Consider the following 18,447-nt stretch of genomic DNA (forward strand, 5'->3'; position numbering starts at 1 on the left):
TTGTAGGGAAAAGGAGGGGCTCTCCTCAGAGAGCTGCTCTTTTGTGCTTCCTAGGAGCAATGTAGCTCTAGCAGCGCATTAGTAAGAGCTGAGAGATATTCTGCTTCTTCCGGGGCTTGGTGGCTCCACACCAGTCCTGTCACAGGCCATGCTCAGCTCCCGGGTATTTGGACTTTACAGAAATCTCTCAGGTTTCTTTATTCAGACTGAGGCAGCATGAGGTAGCAGGTTTTTGCATTTCTAAAGCTGCCTTTAGGAAACGATTGTAAATTCTAGTATTCTGAAGCCCTTGAAGCTCCTAATTTTTGCTTTTTAAGAATTGATCAGTCTGCACTGTATCACAAGTCAGCATTTATGGGTCACAAATAGCATCACAGTAATGTGTGTTTTGTGGAACTGTGGATGTCTTTCAGGTGCAAGAGGTGATCCAGGCTTTCCAGGTGCATCTGGACTTCAGGGAGACCCAGGAGAGCAGGGAGATCGTGGGCTGCCTGGTCTTCCCGGATTCTCTGATGGTAATATCCCAGCAACACATGTTCCAACAGCTTAACTTTATAGCAAGTTTCAACTGGTACAGGGTTGGGGTGAGGAAAATATGTGTGCAGACTGTGGAATATGGAGTGCAGCATGGTAGATAACTAACTGCGGGGGCAAAAACTGAGAGGAGCATTTTGCTTCAGCCTCGATGGGGCTCTGGCAAAACAACTGAAGTAGAGATGATGACAGGGCCTTGCTTCAGTAACTGCTGTTGATTTGCTCAAGTGAAAAGTGTAGTTACCATTTTTGCTCTATGCTAAATATCTCCATTTTTCCTTGCCTGCTAGATGCAGTTGCATGAACTTTCCCTTCTGCTACATTACAGCTCTTTGAGCGGCATTGCTAAGACGTTGTTCTGAACTTCTTCCCTGGTTCTGTTTCAGCGGACGGGGATAAGCCAGGCTTACCAGGAGAAATGGGACCAAAAGGTGAAAAAGGTGAATTAGGATCTCCCGCTTATCAGATGGGCCCGCCTGGGTTCCCGGGTAAGCACGGCACACCAGGACTCCGTGGTCCACCTGGTCCTGCTGGAGCCCCTGGTAAGTGCATGAAGAGAGATGATGAGAACTCACAGGAACATCTTTGCTTATTTTTAAGATAGCTGTTGGCAAGGCAAAGTGAGGAAGTATATTGAGGGAATGAAATGAAGTGGGTGGCAGGGAGGACATACAGAGGAGAAGTGTTGTATGTTCATAGAATCATGGAATCATAGAATCATAGAATAGTTTGGGTTAAAAGGGACCTTAAGGATCATCTAGTTCCAACCCCCCTGCCGTGGGCAGGGACACTTTCCACTAGACCAGTTTGCTCAAAGCCCCATCCAGCCTGGCCTTGAACACTTCTAGGGAAGTTCTTCAATGAAGAAAGCTATGCCAGGGAATGTTCTTCAATGAAGGAAAGGTTTACATGGTTGTTAGACATTCCTGGCAACATTTGAAAGGAAAGAAGGTCTGTTTTGGGCTGGGGGAGGCATAGGGGATCAAGGTAGTTATGGGGCTGGAGCATATGACATGTGAGTGTCAAGGAGTGTCTGAGAGAGCTGGATTTCTTCCTTAGCCTGGAGAAGAGAAAGCCCAAAGGAATCTTATTGCTATCTTCCTCTGCCTCTTGGGAGTTCATAGGAAAAATGGAATCAGATGCTTCACTAAGGAGCTCAGACAGCAACAAGAGGTTGCCCAGAGAGGTTATATACTCTCCATCTTTGGAGATATTCAATACTCAGCTGGGCAAGGCCCTGAGCAAGTTGCTGTAACTTTGAGGTTGGCCCTGCTTCAAGCAGAGGGTTCGACCAGGTGGCCTCCAGAGGCCACTTCTGACTGAGATTGTGCTGTGTCTCTGTGAAAAGCACCACACTGCAGTGCAAGAGTGGAGAAAAAGATGTGCGGGAGGTGAAAAGAGAAGAAAAGTAAATCTACAGTAGATTAACTTATATTTTTATTTAATTAAACTTCCAGGTTCTCTCTTTGGATTAAAAGGACAGGAGGGGACACCAGGTAGACTTGGCTTGCAAGGTTTCCCTGGGCCAAGAGGACAAAAAGGACCTAAAGGTAGGTTATGACGATAACTCAATAGATGATCTGCTGTTAGGCATTGTGTAAAGCTCCCATTGTATTCAGTCTGAGTTTATTGAACTATGAGATGCTCAGGGACCGATTAATTCAATCGGTGGCTAACACAGCAAGGAAGCACTGTGTTAGTTTCTTGTAAAAGAAAAAAAAAAAAAAAGAATTGCTTTTCTCAAGCATTTGAGAAACTACTCAAGTATTCTCAAGCCTATATATAAAATGGATACAGCTGAACATCTATTTGTTGTGACAGAGCATTCTTTCTTCTCTTTCCAATCCTTTTTCTAGGTGAAGAAGGGGATTGCAGTACATGCCTTGTGGGTGAAGAGCTCAGAAGGGGCTCTACTGGCCCCCCTGGCCCTCCGGGCTTTCCAGGAACCCCTGGCCAGCCTGGGAGGAAAGGAGAACCTGGTGATCAAGGACCACATGGTATTCCTGGCTACCCTGGAGCAAAAGTGAGATACTTGTTTCTTTAGTGCATGGTTTTATATGCCTACTAGAAAGAAAAAGGAAAAAAAAGAAAAGAAAAAACTGCCAAAAAACCAAGCTATTCTCCCTGGAAAAACGATGAAAAGTGCGATTTATTTCTTTCTGTGTCATTTCAGTAGCTTTCAGATTGCTATCTACAAAATACTGAAAGACAAAAATTGCTAGGATGGAGGTGAAAATAGGATGTTTTGAGAAGAGCAAAAGAGTTCCACGTAATCCAAAGTCCACTTCCCATTTAAACAAAGCTGTTTCAGCAGACCCCTTTCAAGCAGCTGTAGTACAGAGTATGATCTGACCATCTAGAAGGGTAACAATTCCAGTAGTTCCTTAAGGTTGTTGCTAATAAGATGCATATGTCAAACTGATGAAATGTAAGGTTCTTGTTTGCAATACATTAAGTCCTCCTAAAAACCACCATTCAATAACCCGGAGAAAAGGGCTTTGCTTATAATTGCTTGCTTGTTATTTACACCTAAAGATGCTGTACTAGGTGGTATGGTGGCTGCATCGTGGTTCCTCACAGTCAGAACTGACTTCAGGAAGTCACGTCTCTCAAGACTTAAGAATAAAATTTTTCTAAAGCGGACCCAAAATTGGTTTTGTTTATGCAGAGATGTCAGAGCAAACATAATGTTTTCAGTTAGTGCTTTAGGCTCTTCTGAATATCGATAAAAAAACCCAAACTCACTCACAACTCACTTAAGTTTGGAATTTTTTAGAATTAAAGTAAAATAAATTTTGACTTGACTGTGGTTGTCAAAAAAAGGCTGAAACTTTTATCAGAAGTTGTGCTTTCTAGAAGTCCTGAAAAAATTGACAGAAGTATTTTCAAAAAGTTTAATGTTGAAACTTTGGAGACGTTGAGTTTGAAAACTGAAGTTCAAACTTAAGTTTGAAACTTAAAATTTTGCAAGTTCTGCAAGGCTTTTTGCCTTTGAAATGAAGAATTTCATTTTTCTCATCCCAGAACTTAAGTTACTATAGAACAGACAGTAGTACAGACATATACAAACGTAGCATAACTAACCTAGCAAAATATCACTCAGCAGCAAAATCCTGACTTTATCTCAGCTTTTTGTCTGCGACAAATTCAAAGTAAAACAATTTAGCTGAAATATTCTTGGTCCGTATTCTCAGGCAGAAGTGACTCCATAATTCTTTGAGCACGTTCAACAAGTTAAATATAAAGACAATAAATATACTTAATCTAGGTCAGATCTATACCAATTTAATGAAAGTAAAATTTTATCCAAAGCAAAGGGTATTTTTTTCTGGATAGAAAAAAAAATTAGAAGCAGCTGTAAAACATTTTGAAAACACCCGTGTGCTGAATTGCATTATACGCAACATCTAAACCTTGAAAACAAAAAAAAACAGCAAAGCGAACATCATACTATTAATGCAGAGTTATTGCTGCAGATTTCTGCAGTTATATGTCAGTGAAATAGTTCAGCATTATATTAAGTTTCTGAGATTTCTTTTGGCCTGCAAAAAGTGATGTCCAAAAGAAAGATCTCTACAGTGGTGTATAGATGTGGCTTCACTGACCGTTCAAATGCAGTTTGCAAATATGGCTGAGTAAAGCAGGAGGATCCTTGTACTCAAATTTGATCCCCCCCTTTACACTTACAGAAGCATGAACCTGTATTCTTGGGGTGACCTGCAGCTGAGAGACAGTTTCCACACATACTTTTCTCCCAGTAAAGTCTTGGGGAATATCGATAAAAGGCAGTGATATAAAAAGCATCCTATCCTATTAAAAAATTTATGGCACAGGAGTATCTAAATGCATCGGGTACATCCCTTCCATTCAGTGTCTACCCTGGAACTCAGTAAGAGGAGGCTAGGGACAACCTAACATGCATGGCTCATATTTTAGTGAGCGTGAATGAAATTATTCAGAACCAAACCTAACTGGCGTAAAATAGTCAATGGTAAATGGATCTGTAACCTCTGGGCCTTGCACCTACCATGCATTATACCAAAGGATCGAGAATGCCAAAGGCTGGTCTTTGTCTTCACCACAGTTTGCCTTTGCAAGAGAGGAAATCTCCTGCCTTGGAGCTTTTCAAAGCTTGACTGGGCAAAAGGCTCTGAGCAACCTGCTGTAGCTGCAAGTGGTGGATTGGACCAGGCACCTCCAGCTCCCCCTTCTAACCAAAACCTTTCCCATGGGTCTGGGGTTTCGGGCAGATCACTTAATCACTCTGTGCCCAAGATCTTGTCTCTGGTAAAGAGAAAACGGTGCTACTTTTCAGCTCCACAACAGCGTTGTGAATCACAATCCACTGCCAGGTACAAGGCTGTCCCTTTTTGTACTGGTGGGCAGGAGGAATCACAGGTCAATATAACCCTTTTGTTTCCATGGTGCCAAAAAATTGCTTACAGCAGTTTCCTTAGTGGCTAACACTGAGTAACTTGCCATGTTTTCTCAATGCAGTTCTACAGCTACAGTCATCTGCAGGACTCTAGCTCATGGAAAGCCACAGCTCTCCCCATGCCCTCCTCATGCAGAAGCTCCCCACGTAGACCTTGATCCTTGTTAGAGCATAGTAATAACGATTCAGGCAGAAGAATGGGTTTCCTGAAGAGGAAATCATTCACAGAAAGTAACAGAAAAGCAGTAAAATTTAAGGAGACTCTTTTTTTAAGCAGGACAGTGGAAATACAAATGTTGATACTTGTTTAAGTGTTTCTGTTTCTTTTTTTTTTTAATGTCTGTAACACCAGGGATTTTCGGGTCAAGTTGGTTTTCCTGGACCAAAAGGAGAAAAGGGAGATTCTTTATACATAACTACAAAAGGTAGAGTAAAAATTCATCACGTGAATTCTGCAATTATTTACACGTTTTCTTGAGAGATTGGTTTCACAATGAAAGGTCTTCTTTAGGCACCAAGGGAATCCGAGGAGATCCTGGGCTGCCTGGTATCAGAGGTGAAGATGGTTTCCCAGGTAGAGATGGATTAGATGGCTTACCAGGACAGCCAGGCCTTCCAGTAAGTAGCAAATACAGCTAAATAATTTCCACCACACTCAATTACGTTTAATTCTTAGGGCCAGGCTGTCCTTCTTTCACAGATAACGATGCACAATTAGATTGGCTTTGCTGAGTATTGATATATCAGACATCAGTTTTACTCTCAGGGTGTTTAGAGCAATCATTCACTGTTATTTCCATTTTATTTAAACAATTAAGTAGCAGTGTATAACCCATTTAGGCCAGCTTGCTACTAGTGGTTAGTTTGTGATAATTAGTGGTTTATTAGTGACTCCTCGCGTTGTCTGAGAGAGATCCTGTGTGACTGAACTTCAACACCTTTGTTATGACTGAAAGGAAATGCAAAATACACTACAACTTTACATCCTCAAAATGTAGGTTCTGTCCTCATACATGCTTGATAGCAGCTCATCCAACTAACTGTAGCTGTCTATAAGTTAGACATGTAGTCTCGGATGGTTTTCTAAGCTACTCTGTAGGGAAAAGGAAAAGGTAAACACCTCGCAAATGGGATTCATCTCGCCTATCGTAAATGCTGTTGCGGACCACTGGGATGCTTTTACGTCATATTTGAAGATGGGCCAGAGCCATATGATACAATCTGGGCCACGGTGGTTTTACTGCCATTAAAGATGGTACTTTCTATTATTTCTGAGGATGGAAACGTTTTCTTGTGATGTTCGTAAGACATTGATTCAATACTATAGAAGTATCACTAGAGGAACAGACAAAGAAAAAATCTGCCCACTCGGGCACAATTTTATGTCAGCTTTTCTCAAGGTCTCAGAAGTAAATGCCACACCAGAACATCTCTAGCAGTGCATGTGGTTTCACCAAAACCCACTTGCAGCTTTTCAGAAAGGCCAGTAAGCCTCTCCACAGCAGTGATTCATATTGCCCAAGTGCCGTTCATGGGCCAACAGTTTTAGGGGAATCCTCCCTCTAAGAGGGCTTCTCTTGTACCTTTTCTGCCATGGGGTCTAAATTAAAGTCAGATTATTTCAAACATGTTTTATTTGCAATGTTGATTTAAAGATCTCGGATGCAACCTCTGAGGAATTACTGTCTATAAGGTGTTATTCATGAGAGTAGTTAACTGTTTGAGTTTTGTTTGTTTCTCAGCAAAGTCAGGAGTGACCACCTCCGTTCACTTCCCACAGGGTGATGGTATCAGAGGTTTCCCCGGCGATCCTGGTTACCCAGGTGAATTGGGCCCAAAGGGCTTTCCAGGAGAAGCGGGCCTGCCGGGTGAAGGATTTCCTGGTCCAAAAGGGTACCGGGGTCCTCCAGGTGACCATGGACAAGATGGAAACCCAGGGCCTCCAGGTCTGCCCGGTCTGCCAGGAGAGCCTGGCCAACTAGGTAAGAGACATCACTCTGTCTTACATCAAAGCCATGAGAGATCAATACTGAATTGTGTGCAAAAAGGTAGCATTTGGTGGGGGGGTTACATGGGCAAAAAGGGATTGCTTGTATTAGTTGTCCAGAAATTTTAAAGAAGGAAATACTTCAGAAGTCCCAGTAGTTTCATGTCAGGTACTGAAATAGCGTGAATGAATGTCTTAGTGCCAGCAAGTAACATCTTTCAGTTTTCAAGCATTTGGAGGCAGCGGAGCAATGTCCTGCCATTGGGGTACTCACAGGTGGTTTTCTCTGGTCTTCTACATAGAATGATAGAATCATCTAGGTTGGAAGGGACGTTTAAGATCATTCAACATATATCTTTTAATTGACCAGAGAAAATCATGTATTTGTCCTTCAGAGCTCTTCATAGTATCTCTGCAGCTTTCCAAGACCCTTCCAGCATAAGAATGCCAGGGCTACATTCACAAGAGCTCAGGCTCAGAGTTTTATTGCTCGACTTCGAGATGCCTGGCAGAATATTCAAGCCAGAGCAGGCACCTGCCAGCCCTTCAGAGTGCATGGGACATGCAGCCTCCTAACTCTCACAGAGTTAGGTTTCTGGCCTGGATCTAATTGATATATGGATAGAGAGTTCCAGTATGTAAGAGCAAATAGTTTGTGTTGTATGCATGCATAATATATAAAAAAATACATTATCTGATGTTGTAGTAGACATTTTTGTTAAAATTGAGAGCATTTTACAATTTTTCTCTTTTAAATAATGACCGTCTTTTCCCATTCCGTGCTCATAGACTGTGGGCAGGTCATTGAAGACTTTTCTAGAGGAGATGGAACCGAGCCGATATGGTCAGGTACTCTACATACAAATAGCTTGAATATATTTTAATATTTAGTCTTATGCTGCTCTTATGGCTTGATACTTTCTTTCTGATGACTGCTTTCGATCCTCTTGATTGTAAACTGTTTGAACTTCAGGTCACAAATAACCACACATATACTGTACATAGCTCTGAAGTAGTTTAATCAAGTAGAACATATTCTAAAATTATTGCCATTTTAGCTCTGCAATTCAGAAATTCTTTATTTCATCGCTCCTGAGTGTTTATTGTGACAAAAAAATTATTACCATGGAATCTGTAACAGCAGCCCCAGAAATAAAGTGCCCAAGAAAATTTAAGGAACTTTTTTTGAAGAAGAACTTCGAGTGAAGATTTTCAGTACAATTTGACATGTAAAGAAAAAAATCCTTCATTTGTACAAAAAATGTACTTGATTGCTTCAGGGGTACAAATTTCCCACAGGGAAACAAATTGTTTTTCTTACTCTGAAAAATACAGTCATCCATGACGTTGGACTACCCTTCCCATGCTGGTCTAACTGGAGCAGCCACCATAGCCCCTGTAAAAGAGACAGAAGGGCAGCTCTTGGAGTGGAGCTCAACTTTAGTGCTCCCCTGAAAATGCCACCCATGACCAATTTTTTTTTTAATGAAAAATAAAACTTTTTTTAAATTAGGGTTTTGCCTGTTAATTTCATTCACCTGCTTTAATGAAGTTGTCTCAACTGCGGGCGCAGAGCTGATGAGAGGCAGCATGTGAGCACGTATGGTGTGACTAACCCTCTTTGTTTGCAGGCGCAGGCTGTGTGAGGCCACCAAAGGGATCCCAAGGCAAGCCAGGACTGCCAGGAGCCACAGGTAACATTTTCCCTTCACCTTTGTTTCCCACACATGCTACGTTTTGAGGAAGATCTTGAATAAAGATGAGCCTTAGCAGGCGGCGAGTCTTAGAAATGACAATGGAGGACAGCGTTAATGTGAAGCCAGCAGAAAGACCTAAGCAGCGTGCAGCCCAAGTGGCTGCACCATTCCTGAGCTAATTCTGCCTTTGCTAATGAGCATCAGCCATGAAACAAGAGGCAGAAAGGACAGCCCATTTGCTATTCTCCACATGTAAGTAAGAGAGTATGTAGAGAGAGTCTACAAGTTTATTGGTAGAGCTGACTGGGGACGCCTCACAAGGAAAATCCTGTCCTCTGAGAGCAGGGTGATAAAAGTTGTAAGGGAGGACTGTGGCAGAGCCTTCTTATTATTCCTCTTTGTGTGATATACAGAGCACCTTCAGCAAGCGTGAACCTAAAGTCTTTAAGTGTTATGGGCCAGGTTGTCTGATGGAATGCAGTTGGCTGGCTGTAGCCATGTGTGCCTTCCTTGCAGAGCTGGTCCACCCAGCCCAGAGGGACCATCTGGTGATCCTGGACCTTTCCCCCACGGAGGGTTCCCCACCTCTTTCCAAAAGGAAGAGGAAGAAGAGGTGGGGACAGGGTCTGAAGGACTGTGTGAGATGGAATTGAGAGAAACACCAACAAGGTGTACTGAGTGGTCATAACAATTGACCTTGAAGAGGGAACCTCTGACCAGCATTGGTAGTTCCTATAAGCTTACGTACTCCCAGCGTAAGCAATAAAGCTGTTTTTCAGTAAATCCTTCTCATCACCAGCTAGTAAAGGTACTGCCAAAAACCATAACCAGATCCTTCAGAGTTCAAGAACTGTAAAATTCTTGATGCATCTGTTCCTTTGCCCACTGTGCTTTAGCCAAGGTCAGAGATCTGGACTATAAATTTTAAGGTCAAGCTTTTTTTTTTTCTAGCATAAGGTTTATTTTGGCATGCATGGATTGGTGGATTGGTTGACCACAGACTAATGGGTCTTAAAAGGGAACGTTTTATCTCTCTTGAAAGATGATGTGTATCTCTGACTTATGTTTCCTTAGTCCTAATGCCTTAGTTTGTTGTTAGGATCAATGCTTCTGAAGATTGTTTTCTTTGACATCTTTGTATTATTTTTTTCTGAGTATGATGATTTGTTTATTCTTTCATTCATATCAGCTTGAAGGCTTGTATTTCAGGGAATACAGTCAGATTTAACTCCTAGCTGTAAGATTGCCATAAGACAAGTAACGCCGTTTTTCTGTTTTGTATTTTGTACTCCTGGTTAGCTCTTTAACAAATCTTTCTCTGTCTTTGTCAGCTTATATGTTTTAGTAATTTTAAGATTTATTTTTCATCCCTTCCCTCTAAAAACTGGAAAAGGTCCCTTGTTGAGCCCAGTGCAGAACTCTGTTTGTAGCCACCTTTCAACCTGAGGCAGTTCTGGAGCTGGAAACCCAGGAGGAACAGGACACAGTTTACAACTTTTTGCAGCTTCTTGTTGCTGTAGCTGTGTCAATGTGGTTTCCTGGAGCATCACTCCTACTCACACTCTCCAGATATAGACACAAAAGCACCAACACCTCCTTTAAACTGTTTTCATTGCCTGCTTAGAGTGATGTGGATTTTGTCCACAAGGTTTCCTGCCTTCTTGTCAGCCAGGATGGAGCTCTGCTATAGGCAGTCACATCTCTCAGTGTCCTAGGTGCTGCTGACACCCAGTACATCAAGCAAGGAGTCATCTTTATAGTCCCACTGCCTTGTGTTCCTTTGAAATTCCTGGCAACATACACAGCCCACCCTAAGTTACATCCTGGTTATTCCGGAGTCTCAAGACTGCTGGTTGAATAAAATGTTTGTTTTCTGTTTCAAACGTACAGCTAAAGCGCTTGCAAACTAAACATTGGTCTAACATAAAAACTTTTTCCTTACTGCTGTTTGGCACGACATGTTAACACCAGCTGACATCGCATAATGCCTTACTGAAGTATGTGTTAAGCAGTGGCTGTATTCTCCATCCGCCGCCTTCTTTTTAATTAGTGCAATACTGAACAGAATGAATGAATGTCAGTTATTACAGATGGGAAACAAGACCGAGATGCTATTTGGGTAAGAGGCACATTAGAACTTTTCACTGAGTCCTGGAAGCCTAGGATTTTTCCTTTTAATGGCTTTCTGAGAAGTTATTGTTCATATAAGGGAGAGAACAATAGTCCTGTACGGCACTGCATTCACACGGCACTGGCTGTTTATGTGCACCTTATTTGTGGTCTTTTTAAAGGTTTCCTTCTCCCCTTCACAAACAACAGCCAAAACTGCAGAAAAACCATGCTTAAATAATGGAAACTCAGAAAACCAAAGTGGAAAAAAGTATGAAAATTCAAGTGATATTTTCCTTGGTTTGTCATAGTTAGAGGTGGACAGAAACTTGCTTTCAGTGTAAGAAATAAATGAGTTGTAATTCATGGTGATGCTAAGCAACAACACTTAAAATGTTAAAGCATGTTGTTGACCTTCAAACCTTAGCTGGGAGCTTAAAGAGTTCAAGGAGCTGGGGAGGGTAGGGAAACAAAGCATACCAGAGGAATTACTTTCAAAGAACTTCACCAAAAAAATCCTGGTCTTGGAACACAATGAATTAATGAGACTCATGCAATAAAACTACTGCATGAAAAAAAATAATATTATAAACTTAAAAGGATCCCACAAAGTACTTGCAGGTTTTGAAATGTTAAGAAACAGTAATATTTGCCCTTACCCAAACGTCGAATACCAAATCCTAAGGAAGCGAGGTCTGATTTTACCTGTCAGGAGATAACTCAGTATGAACATGAGTTCGGTGCCAGAGGAACACTTTTTCAGGGCACAGCCTGTCTTTTACTACCGAACCTATAGACCTGTACTGTCACAAACATAGTAAGTGGGCTAGTTAATTTGTATTCAGTTTCTAGGATGATTAGATCTAACCTTTAGCCTTACATTTCCGTTGTGTGGTTATCTAAACCAGTCTGCTCTTGTTCTGTGATCAGGGTAGCACGGAAGGGAAAAATTTGTTCCTCCTACAGCATCTCATTTGTGCCCCTTTCTGTTGAGCGTTCTTCTTTGACATTGCCTTTTGACCTTAAGCTAAAAGCCTTAATTTACAAAATATTAAAAGTCTCCAAAAGTCTGGGAGACTAATCATTTTCACCCTAGTAGTCTCCATATCATTAGTCTTTAAATCAGGTTAATCCATGTTTGTAAGGGCACTTAGCCTACATTTTTGGTCCATGTCTTGGGATCTTGAATACTGCTAAGAAGCTATAATGGGACTATGGTCCCATTAAATTTAAAAAGAAGTTTCATCTTTGCATCCAGAAACACATCATGATGGTATTTACCACTACCTTTTCTTACATTATATGCACATTTCTGTTTTGTTTGTTCAGATCACACTTTCTTACTTTCTTTTATATAATTCAGGTGCAAAAGGTGCAAGAGGATTCCCAGGTGATCCAGGTCCAATGGGATACCCGGGGCTAAATGGTACACGAGGTGATCCAGGTCGGGAAGGATTCCCAGGTCCTCCAGGTATCTTGAAATAAGTAGTTGTTCTTAACTTTCAAACTCTTTACTACCGTCACTGAAACACAGAAACTTGATTCCAGATACATTTTCACTTATCTTCCCTTCCATGTTCAAACAAGAAACTATTATACAAAACTGCTACTTTTCAAATCCAAAAGGATTTCCTGCAACTTCTGTAATGCTGAAAAGTAACACAGACGCCAGTCTTTTAAATAGTGCAAAATTATATATGTGACAGTAAAAATTCATAAGGTTTACACAGAAATAAAGAAATTCAATAGGCAAGATATTTCATATTCCAAAGGGAATATACTCAGAATGAGGATGCAGAAAGGAAGAAAATACATTTTCTATATATTTCTATTTAACTCTTTCCAGCATTAGTATAAATTATACTGGACCTATCAAAGGCAGAGTACTAGCTACTGACCTTGCCCGTAGGTGGCTGCATTTCCAAACAGTGTTTGCAAGCGTTCAGTGCCTGTCATATTTTATGCTAGTCTGTAATACATGTAGATTAAATCCCAGGGCTTCTGTATCTCTCAAAAGGTTCCAAGATGTCCAAGACACATCAATTAATTGCATGTGTAGTTGATCTGTTCATAGATAGTAACCCAGATGAGCCTAAAATAGTGCCGCTGCACACACATATAAGCTGCAGTGGGTTTGTTCACAGATCATCAGTCAGCCCAGCAAGAGTTACTGCCAGAAACTACCACTTCCCTGTGGCTGGCCAGGTTAATTTGGTCAGAGAAACGGGCACTGATTTTTTTGTGTAGCACAGTTGTCCTGGTTCCGGTGGGGATAGGGTTAATTTTCCCTGGTATTCCATGCCATGTGAGCCACGCCCACCCTGAGCTGCCGGGGGAGGGGGCAGGAAGTTGCTGCTTAAAAGCGGGCTGGGGCGTCCCGGGTCCGGCCGGTCGGCGAGCGGTGGGGAGCGGCGGTTCCGTAATCGCGTTTGTATATTCCCCTATCCGTGTTGTTATTGTTGTTGTTTGCCTGTTCCCTTTGCTGTTCTGTTAAACTGCCTTTGTCCCAACCCAAGAGTCTTGCCTTTTCTTACGATCCTTCCTGTATTAGGAAGGCGCGAGCGAGCGGCACGTGGTTCTTTGTTGCCATCTGAGGCTAAACCACGACAACAGTTCAGAAGCTATTGATGCAACTGAATTTAGGAGCTCTTTAGAAATTCTCTCCATCTATCTGTTTTCCAAGTCCTAAATCTTCACTGAAGTGCTGCAAATTTTCCCAAATCCAGTGCCCAGGTGCTGCTTCACCCTAAGGCAGCACGCAACCTGGAAGGCTCATCTGGGCTCATCTACAGCACCTGTAGTAGCAAAAGAGAAAGAAAAAGAAGAGTTGATGCGTGTCCTGGTCAATAGGCAAAGGATGCACCATAAAACATAGCTCTGTGCCACGTAGGGCAGGACCGTGGTCCTGTGTTTCCCCTGCTAAGCTCTGCAGAGTGCTCTAAATGCTAAATTAGGGCTCCCATACCATATGGTTCCCAGGCCACTCAGACTAATTTTCTGCATTCTTCCATACTGTCTTTCACCAGAGCTTGAACTTAACTACCAGCCCAGGTCCAGTTTCTCGGTCCACAAGAAGCCTTCCCCCTGTCATTTGTGGTAATGGGGGCTTGTGCCCTCCCAGTCATTCCCTTACGGGACGGAGGACAGGGACAGTGGCGCTCCTTCATCAAGAGCATGAAGCAACTGGCTGTGGCCCCTTGAGATGTGTGGGGAATAGTAACGGCAATGACCCATCTGGGCAAGTCCCCTGGGTCTTCCAAGTTTACCAATACGCATTCACTCCTCATTTATTTTTTCAAATTTGACTCTCTGAAATGTCTTACCCCAGCTGCATATCAAACCAGGTTTTTGGCTACAGGAACTGGTTTTTTGCCCTTACAGAATAAGACGTTTATAAAATGCTGCAATAGCCATGTCAGAATAGTCGCACAGAAGTAACTGTGCTTGGAGCTGTGGACTTTTTATCACCCAGGCACTGGGTATCCCGAGGGGTCACTTGTAAGTTCTGCCAATTTCCACATTTGGTCAAATATTCTTATAAATGCTATGTGGTTTTAAAACATGCATATAACACTTCGTTTGATTCTACAGGTTTCTGCTATGAACTAGGGGAAATTACAATAATATAAGAGGCGTTATGATGGTGTATCTAGGATTTGAACTCCAGCATTTGTGGTGAGCCCAGTGATGTCTAGTCCTTGTTTTATTTATAGGTTTTACTGGGCCCAGAGGAGACAGGGGCCCGAATGGTCTACCTGGACTGCAGGGACACCCAGGCCGTACAGGAAAATCTGGTGCTCCAGGAGCAGCAGGACAGAAGGGCTTTCCTGGTGACGTTTTAGGAGCAGCAGCAGGTTCCCGAGGGGATGCTGGGTTCCCCGGCTTCCCAGGGTTGAAAGGCGTGCCAGGAGATCAAGGAATACCGGGAATTAGAGGTAACAGCTACTTCAAATAAAGAAATGTTTGAGTAAGAGTGTGATTTAAATGTAGCCAAATCATAGAAATACGAGTAGTAAGAGACCACGTTGGGACATGTTGGAGGTACTGATGACCCCAGCATCAAATCCCAGTGCCTGATGATCTCCCATCCCTTCCCCATTTACCTCGGCTGTTACCAATATGCCTGTCTCTTCCAAACACCTCCTGGAGATCTGTTGGTATGACCAGCACTCCTTCGTATTGCACTACATGAAATCAGCTACGGCAGGATACCAGAGAACCAGGCTTTGCTCATCTTTGTTGTCTTCAGATGTACTGTTATTATTTCAGATGTACTGTTAATTTTTGCCACTGTATTTTAAGGAATGGTGGTGTAGTTGTTTTCCTGACTTTTCACTTATATCCTGCATAATACTGAGGTTGTTTCCCACACCAGATGATGTTTGGATAATACATGGCACATTGCGCTAGTGCAGAATTTGTAAATTTTAACTAAGAGGACATAGTGTTTAGTAAATGTTAATAATCTATTTTACCTGGTCAGTCTTTGGGAACTCAGGAACAAGAAAAAGATAATATTATATGTTTATTCATAACTTTAGAGTGTTCATTTTATTTCATTATTTCACAGAGCTGTGAAATTTCATTATTTCACACAAGCAGACTGAACTCCCTATAGAAAACAGAAAAAAACACCATAGTTTCTCTACAAAATCTGACTTTGTCACACTCTGAATTCTGTGGAGGACCTTCAAAAGCACATGTGGGAATCAAGCATCCCCTGCTACACAGTTTCAGTAGCATTTGGACACACAGTTAAATTTAGGACTGATGATTGCCCCCTTGCCCTGTTGTGGGAGTGAGAAAGGAGCAGTAATTGTGTCACTAGCTCAATACAAGAAGGTATATCCCAGGAACCTGTTTGAGAGACTCTACTCACGATTTTCAATACAAATTAAAAAAAAAGGAAATAAGAGCATCGTCTTACGTAAGCTGTTTGAAGTGAGGAGAGCTGGTTTCACCTTCAGTAGAGCCCCAGAGAGAAGGAAAGGGTTGAAGGCAGCTCTGTGGCACTTCATAAGTTTGAGAAAAGGCAGAAAACATCACTAACACCACTGAAAAGGGGACGAAATTCAAGGTAAAACATGGACTGAAAAGGAAAAAAAAAAGAAGTCTGACTTTGTACCTTCTTTCTAAGCATTTCTGTAGAACCAAGTTTTCAGTAATAACAAAAAATAAGTACAGTGAAAATGAAAAGCATTACTAGGCCATCTGTCAACTAGGTTGATTTGTTTTACAGTTCTGACAGAATGGCTCCAAAAAAAAAGCATGTGAATTTTTGTACGAGTCATGGTTTTTTAGTTTTATAAGAAGCGGGTAGTGATTCCTTTGTATCATCTATGCCGCTTAAACTACTAGCCTCTCAGAACGGAGAACTAAAGCCTGTATTCTGTTGTTGAGAAAACTCGCCTTACGTGACCTCAGTTATAAAGCACACTTAACTAGTCAAGCCAATGGACCTACACTGCTGTAAAACCTGAATGAAGAGAAGCGGATCCACTTGGCCTGGATTTTAAGTGCCACATGCTTTTGAGGTCTTGTACACTTGCTGCTTCTCTAATCTGAATGCAAAGCAGGGATTACCTTTTAAATCTTGACACCCCCTTTTGCTCTCACATCATCAAGATGTAAATTTTCACCCAGTGCACTAAGTCATGTAGAATCAGGGCCTTTTTTTATTAGGAATATGTATGAATCTTATACCAATGATCTCACTTGAAAATTTCTGAACAATAACACAAAACCAGAACACACCGTCTGCCTTAAATGTTCCCATGCCTGCCTATCACATTTTAGAAAAGATACAGAGCATTATTTCAGTGGCTCAGTCAGCTGCTTAATTTGATTCTTACAAAGATTTATGTGATAAGAGAGAGATCAGGAATTACAGAATTACTGGAGTTAAAGGCACTCCATCTGTATCCACCTGGTGCCAGTCAACCTTTCTGATGCAAATATTGAGATCAGTACAGGTAATGTCAATTATTTCAAAACTAATGGGCAGGCTTTCAATTTGCTTTTCCTACGCTCACTGAATTTTCAGAGGAAAAACATATGCTGTGCTGAAAGACTAGTGCACACACAGAAGTCATATGTAATAATCAGTTTTCTAGATATTTATGCTCTCTAATGCACGATTATGCTATTTTAGGAGCGGATGGTAACCCAGGTTTGCCAGGACCCAAAGGAGATCCAGGGCCGCAAGGTCTTCCTGGTTTGATGGGATTGCCGGGAACACCAGGAACACGTGGATTCCCAGGGCCTCCAGGAAATCCTGGGCCAGATGGTGGGCCTGGCTCTCAAGGACCTCTCGGTGAGGAAGTGTGGCTGTCCTGTGTCACTCCTCCTGCCAGTTCTCTGTGGCATGGCAACTGTATGGTTTCCACAGCAGAAAGTTAAGCTTAGGGTTGGGGCACTTGCCATGCTTTAATCCCAAGCCAGGGAAATGACAGTAATAGTGCAGACATTGTGATTGCAAATTGTGCTGGTATCACAGGTGGGAAGTAACGGTGGTGATGATCCTCGCTGGTCCTTCTGTAGCCACCTACCATGCCAGATCAGAGCTTGCTGGTGGCAGACTGGGAGAAAAGAGCTATGAAATGGGAGTAGTCTTACGGAAAAAGGTCTTAATTCTTAAATTAAAAAGGAGGGGAAGGTCCTGTTGGGAGTGGGTACAGAACCAAGCTGGTAGCGGGACTGGTTTGTATTGATGAGCTGCATTGTCTTTATAATCATTTCTGCAGTTCTTTGCTGAAAAAAAAATCCTAATTCCGCCCCCCCCCAACATGAAGCTGGTAGGGTAGCAGTTTTCTCCCTCTTGAGCTACCTTTTATGAAATCATCATCTATGTCTAAACGCTTTTTAACCTCCCTGTTCTCCTGTTCACACGGCAGGTCCACCTGGTGCTAGGGGAGAAGATGGTGAGCAAGGTTTCCCTGGCCCCGTGGGCCTGAAAGGTCTGTCTGGTGACAAAGGTGAAACAGGTTACCCGGGATTACAAGGGATACCTGGCGTGATTGGTCCCCCTGGCATAAGCGGAATGGATGGCTTTCCTGGAGATAAAGGTGAGCTTTGGACAGCTGCTTTGAAAAAAATAGTGTTGCTTAAAGCTGTTCTGTGCTGAGATGAACAGGACACTTTCTCTGCTGGGCTACCTCTGTTTAAAACAGGAGTTATCAGGGTCACAGGCCTAATATATTCCAAAATCACTGTCTGTTTTCCCCTGCGTTGTGCTTGGCAAAAATCTAGCTTGTGACATGCAGCCCTATTTAGAAGGACAATGGCTGTTTTATCTCTCCTTTTAAAAAATATGCAGTATTTACTCTTTTCTCTCTCCAAAAGTCTTTCCTTTGTCCCAGTCCCACTGGCTCTCAGTGAAGTTAAAGAGATGTTTCCCCAAACCTTTGCTTTAAAGTTTTTTGAAGGTGGCAGTTGTGTACTGAGCAATGCCAGACACAAGACCTTGATGTTGACTTTTACCAGGATACCAATATTACATATAGAGAAGGTGAGATTCTCACCTGCCCGCCACAAAAACGCTGTGTATAATGCAAGTTGCCTACATCACACAGGGAGTTTCAACAGGATTCAACTCCATGTGAAGCCAAGTTAACATCAAAGAGGGGGTGCATGCCTAAAAATGCAGTTGGAAAGATAGGACTTTTTTCCTAGGACAGCTCTGGAGT

At 42.2% G+C, this 18,447-nt stretch overlaps 1 protein-coding gene across 3 annotated transcripts in view; it reads left to right on the plus strand.

Annotated features, from left to right (window-relative positions):
• The window catches only part of COL4A2 (collagen type IV alpha 2 chain), a 148,059-nt gene that overhangs the window by 109,437 nt on the left and 20,175 nt on the right, over positions 1–18,447 (plus strand). For all 3 annotated transcript variants that reach the window (XM_063337710.1, XM_063337692.1, XM_063337702.1), the window contains exons 19-31: positions 414–515; positions 921–1,076; positions 1,992–2,084; positions 2,391–2,557; positions 5,322–5,394; positions 5,481–5,587; positions 6,750–6,951; positions 7,746–7,805; positions 8,588–8,650; positions 12,126–12,233; positions 14,476–14,697; positions 16,914–17,075; positions 17,656–17,826. In XM_063337710.1, coding sequence (XP_063193780.1) covers positions 414–515; positions 921–1,076; positions 1,992–2,084; positions 2,391–2,557; positions 5,322–5,394; positions 5,481–5,587; positions 6,750–6,951; positions 7,746–7,805; positions 8,588–8,650; positions 12,126–12,233; positions 14,476–14,697; positions 16,914–17,075; positions 17,656–17,826 — 1,686 coding nt within the window. The remainder of the gene's footprint in view (positions 1–413; positions 516–920; positions 1,077–1,991; positions 2,085–2,390; positions 2,558–5,321; positions 5,395–5,480; positions 5,588–6,749; positions 6,952–7,745; positions 7,806–8,587; positions 8,651–12,125; positions 12,234–14,475; positions 14,698–16,913; positions 17,076–17,655; positions 17,827–18,447) is intronic.

The sequence above is a fragment of the Chroicocephalus ridibundus genome, chromosome 1 (assembly GCF_963924245.1).
Source record: "Chroicocephalus ridibundus chromosome 1, bChrRid1.1, whole genome shotgun sequence".
NCBI lineage: Eukaryota > Metazoa > Chordata > Aves > Charadriiformes > Laridae > Chroicocephalus > Chroicocephalus ridibundus.